Below are 6,346 nucleotides of genomic sequence, written 5' to 3' on the forward strand. Positions count from 1 at the left end.
GTACTTTATCCTTTTGAAAACTCTAATACTACCTATCATTTGCATTTAAAAGAATTTGCAATAATTTGGGTTCTCAGCTTTTCAGACTACAGGGACAAAAATACAAAAGATAATTAATGTCATTCTAAATCTTACAGATGGTAGTCTGACAAATGACATTATATTAAGCGTTTGCTAAAATATGTGTGGCTTAATTGGAAAATTAGACAGTTACATTTTCTTGTCATGAAGGGATTTCAGCACTGCTAGTTGTATCATTCACTGCAGTGATCCCCAACCTTTTTGGCACCAGGGACCAGTTTCCACGACTAGGGGTAAGGGGATAGTTTCAGGATGAAACTGTCCCACCTCAGATCATCAAGCATTAATTAGATTCTCATTAGGAACATGTAACATAGATCCCTTGCACACGCAGTTCACAATAGAGTTTACACTCCTATGAGAACCTAATGCCACTGCTGATCTAATAGGAGGCAGAGCTAATGCTTGCTTGCCTGCAGCTCACTGTGTGAGCCCAGTTCCTAACAGGCCACAGACTGGTACAGGTCTGCAGCCTGGGGGCTGGGGACTCCTGATTAACTGCACACGCAAAAGTTTTATACATTTAGTGGAATCACTGAAGTAAAAAGTCAGGAAGCATAAGTTCTGGTACCAGTTTTATTTATAATTAACCACATACAAATCACTTTTCTACAAAATAATGGTTAACATCTATTCCTTAATTCACAGAAATATCACAAAACCAAAATCCTTCCCACGATATATTACTATTTAGTCTAAGCTTTAATTCAAAGGTTGAGAATGACGAATTCGAGAATTTCTTTCATACATAAATTGCTTTCCTTAGTTCTGCAGATGGGTAATCTGTTTGAGATAAGCACTGTCATGTTTCAACCTTAGAGAACAAAAAGCTATCAACAAGACAGTGGTAAAGAAAATGCTAGCCAAAAAATAACACTATTGAGAAATAGGTGCGTATTAAGTGCAATACTTATAACATCTCTGATGTCAAATGACCAAAATTTAGCCTTAGGGCACTAAAGCACATTTGCCCTTTTGAAGCACATACTAGTACGGCACATTTTATTTCACTAAAAGTGATGTTAAACATGAATGTCTTGTAGACTATTTAAAGAGCCAGTCAAATGGCTAAAACATTGGTTTTTTGTTATAACTCTTTGTGTCTCCCTCTTTCCATTCTCATCTTATGATATTTCACTCAAAAATTTAGTTACCCATCCCAAAACACATTTCTCTCCCTTCTGCCAGGGTGTAAGAAATGTTAGCATTCTGTCACTAGAAAATAAACACTGAAGAGGAATTAGCATGTTAATGAACAAAGATTAAGGAAGGTAATACTAACAGGATAAAGGAAAATGTAGACCATAAGCATCTGGTCATTCATCATGTACATGTATCATGTCAACCATTATATATTAAATCTTCAAGAGGTAAGTACTTTTGTTTTAGTGTGTTTAACAATGTCAGTTTCGTGGGATTTAGTCGCTGTTCCAGGACTTTCTCTTACATTATGGTAACAGAAAAACAAAGACTGGAGCATGGTTTACAGAGAAATACAAAACACATACAAACATCATAATAAAATAGCCATTTATATCACTATTAGAGAAATATTTTAGAGAAAACATACTTTCACTAGTGGCCTCAAATGCCATCATCCACTTATGTTCTTTAACTATCAACTTTGTTTTTCTAAGAGATGGGATCTCGTTCTGTTGCCAAAGCTGGAGTGCAGAGACATGATCATAGCTGCAGTGAGCTATGATTATAGCTGCAGATGATAGCTGCAGCCCCGAACTCCTAGACTCAAGTGATCCTACATTCAAGTGATCCTCCCAAGTAACTGGGACTCAGACTTGGGCCACCATGCCCAGACATATTTTTTATTTTTGTAGAGATGGGGTTTTGCTATGTTGCCCAGTCTGGTCTCAAACTCCTGGGCTGAAGCAATCCTCCCACCTCAGCCCCCTGAGTTGCTAGGATTACAGGCATGAGCCACTACACCCAGCAACTGTCAACTTGTAATACAAAAATACCTTCAAGCTGATAATCAAGAACATTTAGTGACTTTAAAAAGCTGACAGAATATTTCCATGCTACACAAAACAGTTCTATACACAGCTTTACAGTTTTAAAGTTCTTTGCTGGCACTTGACTTTATAGTTAACACAATGACTACTGATATCAACGAAATACTGTTTTTAGCTTATATATATTTTCAAAATCAGTATTACCTCACAAAACAGTAAAGAAATATCACTTCTGCTGAAGAATCCTCTAAGATGAACACCAAAACTGTGCAGCTAAAACATATTGAGAATCATGTAAATGTTTAAGGCCATAGATAAAAATTTATACAATCCAGTGAAATTTATACATGTCCAGCAGAAAAAAGGATTATTCCTGATTAAATGAAGCATGTATCAGGTTTAGATCAACAATACAAACCTACAAAGCAAGTTACTTCTTTTTTAAGGTTTTTTGATGATTTGGTGACACAACTAGAATATAACCCTTTAGATGAAAATTGGTGACTTTGCAAATATACATTCTAAATTCCAAAATTAAAACGAAACTTCTTTTCAAACAGTAAAATCCTGGTTTGTTGTTTTTACTGTCAATGAGCTTATAGCTATTCTCTGTATTATTATAAATGAAGTCACCACTCAGTCACCCTAATACACACATGGTTTTTTTTCTTTTTTTTTTTTTCCTTTTTTTTTTTTTTTTTTTTTGAGACGGAGTCTCACTCTGTCATCCAGGCTGGAGTGCAGTGGCCCAGTCTCGGCTCTCTGCAGCCTCTGACTCCCAGGTTTCAGCAATTCTCCTGCCTCAGCCTCCTGGGTAGCTGGGATTACAGGCGCATGCCACCACGCCCAGCTAATTTTTGTATTTTTAGTAGAGACGGGGTTTCACCATGTTGGCCAGGCTGGTCTTGAACTGACCTCAGGTGATCCACCTGCCTCGGCCTCCCAAAGTGCTAGGATTACAGGCGTGAGCCACCGCGCCCAGCCTGCAATTTTTTCTTCATAGAAGAAAACAAAAGTAAAACTTCCCAAATTATGTTTAACTTATAACACATTTTGTAAAGACCCCTTAGGTTAACCATTTTGGAAGTCTACATTGTTCTGAAGAAAAAGATATGCTTTCAAAACACTATCTAGCAATTCCTAATCATTTTTCTATTATAAAAATTAAAGTTCAAAAGTTATTGCCACAGTGCTTGTGGCAGTAAACAGAATGTAAAATGTATCAAAAGACTAAATTAGTGTCATGAAACATAAACATACTAAATAATCAAATAAATACTGGACCCTTAGCACAGAAAATTATTAAAAGGTTGATTTGAGTGTTAAAATTTGTAACATTAAATTACCTTCGTATTTCAAACATTACTTTTTCTAAACCAAACCAGAAGTTAATCAACTTTTCCTCTCCTTTAGGAACAAAAAGGATATTTAAGATATTTTCCAAAACAGTAAAAACAACTTAGTGTTTCAATTTAGTTACAACAAACCCTGTTGATCCTGTGCATTTCACTGAGGCGCTACACGCACCCAAAAATCATCATCAGAAAGAGAACTTGAACTTCCTGACTCAGAGTCTGGCTCACTGAATCCACCTAAGTCCCATTCAGTGCTAGACTCACTTGGTATTTCTTCTTCTTCAGTGAGGAAACTCTGACCAGGTTCAAGGCAGGAAGGATAAACACGAGCAGAGAGGCAAAAAAAGTTAGAATCAAACTGCAAGAGGCCTAATGTGGTACCTATATTAATCCATTGGTCTCCCCTAATATCATATTCATATACAGTCACCCGGTTCTTTTTCCACTGTGGGGTGCGAGAGGTGATGAGCAACAATTTTTGGCCATGCTTGATAATTCTGTAGTTGTTGGTCTCTGAGACCAAGGGAATATTATTCATTTGCCTCCATTCTGCCCTAACTGGGTTGTAGACCTTCATGACTGGGATATCACAGATACAATAGATCTCCTCATTGAAGACGCAGGCTTCCTGAAAGTCATTGCGCTTCAGAGAAACGCACTTCAGCCACATATTATGGCTAGGATCATAACAGAACATGCGCTTACTGTTGAGAGCATAGAGATAGTCTCGAATTACCATTAGGTCAAAGGATAAAAAAGAATGGGGCAGTGGAGCCACCAATGCCCACTGGTTTCTCTTAACATTGTAGCATTCCACTTCCTTCAACTTAACTCCAGTAATAGGGTCTCGCCCCCCCAAAATGTAGATGTAGCCATTGAGATATGCCACATCCATGCCCTCACGACACAGTAAGCGATCTGCAAGTTGCTGCCAACTATTCTGAGCTGGTTTATACACCCAGAGGTCTGTCCTGGGCTGAGCAGCTAGATAGATGTCATGGTCAGGAGAGATACAGACAGCTAAAGTGGTGACAGTCCTAGTGTGAGCCAGACAGGTCAAAGGTGACGGCACTTTGTAAAGGTCCCCCGAGTATGGATCACAGCAGAGAAAGGGATCTCTGGGGTGTCCAAAGAAGATCACCATCTCCTTGGCACACATACCCAGTCTCTGGGGTGGATTTTCTGCTGCAGATACAAGAGAGTTGCTGCTGCTACTGCTGCTGCTGCTGTTTGGCACTGGCACCAGAGACTTGTACAACAGGTCACCATAGCGCATCTGCAGGGCCCCTTCAATAACGTCCAGGCAGTACTTCTTCACGATGGGCTTGGTCAGCAGCCCTTCTAAGTAGTCCTGATCTTCTTCAGTGAAGTGCATCCAGCGCACGCACTTGAAGACTTCTGCAGCACTGGGACCCCGCTCTTTGGGAGCAGCCTCCAGCCACTGCACTGCCACATGGCACACTGTCTGCTCACTCTCCACGTCCAGACTATCCAAGCGCAGGACAGCCAGTAGCTGGGCCAGGGTCAGATCTGCTAGAGTCTCCTCCCGAATTGAACCCATGTGGCTGAGTTGCTTGAAGTTCTGAGCTATATAGGACTGGGCCTGGGATCGCAGCTTGCGATGGCCGAAGGCGTCTGCAAACTTGAGGATGGCGGTGCAGTTGGTCAGGTCAAGACGTCGGGCTAAGAAGGAGGCACAGGCTTCCCGCACATATTCCAGCTGTAGCATGTCGGAGGCCGCGTACAGGCGCTCTACGTTGGCCTCACTGAGAGACACACGACCCGTGTAGCAGTAGTCGACCAACACCTCGAAGGACTCGGCGTCCACATCGTGCATGGTCACGCTGGCCTGCTGGCTCTCGTACATGCCACCTGTGAACATGCTCTTGAAGTAGGGACATGCCGCGGCCAGCACATTGCGGTTGCAGGGGAACAGGCGACCCGTGCCAGGCCCGCTGCCAGGCGTCACCACCTCGATGGTCACATCACACAGCAGCCGCGCATCGTAGAAGGACTTGAGCTGTGCCAGCAGGGCTGCAGAATGGGCCGTGTCCTTTAATTCCTCTGGACCCGTGAAAAAGGCCGAAACTGTGGGTTTGTGAATCTTCTTGGGCCGCTTCCCACCACGGGGACTGGCTAGGCGGCGAGAGCGCGGGGCGTCTTCCCGGGACTGCATGGTGGAGATGGCGACGGGCGCTGATGGCGAGAAAGGCTGCAGGACCCGGCTCTGGCTCCTCCTCAACCTTCCCTCGCTGACGCTAAGATAGCAGCGTCTCCGAAGAGACCGCAGCACGAGCCCATTTACTGAATTCAGCCCTACCCCGCGGAGCCGCCTCCCTTTATCGTTTAGACAGTGGCTGACTCACCCTCTCTCACTCCCGCGTCCTTTCTCCGCGTCTGCTCGCCTTCACAGGACCTGCTGGCTTGGAGCCGCAGAAGCCGCTACTGCAGCGTGGGCGACAATGCTAGGCGCCCAGGAGAACTACCGCTCCCAGGTTGCCTTTCGCGCCCCGAGGGCTGCTGGGACTCTCGGACTCCCGGGCCGAGACCGAGGGAAAGAATCCGCTTTGCATGTCGGGAGTAGTAGTTTGTGTAATATCGCGATCCTTTTCTGGTGTTCCTTGTTTTAGCTGACGACACTCGAGAGCGCCAATTTTCCTAGATTCGATTTTGTGGTTTGGAACTGTGGTTTTGGAATCCAGAGTAGTCGCCTCGTTCTAGTATGTATTGTTTGACTTGTCTCTTTGAACTGTTTCTTCTTTTGTAAGATGTGAACAGTAGTATTTCATAGGATTGTGTGAAGATTACATGAGTTGGTTATAGGACGCTGTTAATAAATATTTGTTGGTTTGTAGAATAATTACTCAGTTCTTAGACTATAAAGGTTCGATAAGTTTTCTTCCAGCCTTTATAAAAAAAAAAAAAAGGAAGCACCACTAA

The 6,346-nt window shown here is 42.9% G+C and overlaps 1 protein-coding gene across 1 annotated transcript; it reads right to left on the minus strand.

The window, feature by feature from the left end:
• Positions 1-639: 639 nt before the first annotated feature.
• KBTBD6 (kelch repeat and BTB domain containing 6) lies at positions 640-5,997 on the minus strand. Its single transcript, XM_004054423.5, has one exon. It carries the CDS (start codon positions 5,580-5,582, stop codon positions 3,558-3,560), a length of 2,025 nt encoding a protein of 674 aa, XP_004054471.1. The 5' UTR covers positions 5,583-5,997; the 3' UTR covers positions 640-3,557.
• Positions 5,998-6,346: the final 349 nt, after the last annotated feature.

The sequence above is a fragment of the Gorilla gorilla genome, chromosome 14, assembly GCF_029281585.2.
Source record: "Gorilla gorilla gorilla isolate KB3781 chromosome 14, NHGRI_mGorGor1-v2.1_pri, whole genome shotgun sequence".
In the NCBI taxonomy this organism is placed as follows: Eukaryota; Metazoa; Chordata; class Mammalia; order Primates; family Hominidae; genus Gorilla; species Gorilla gorilla.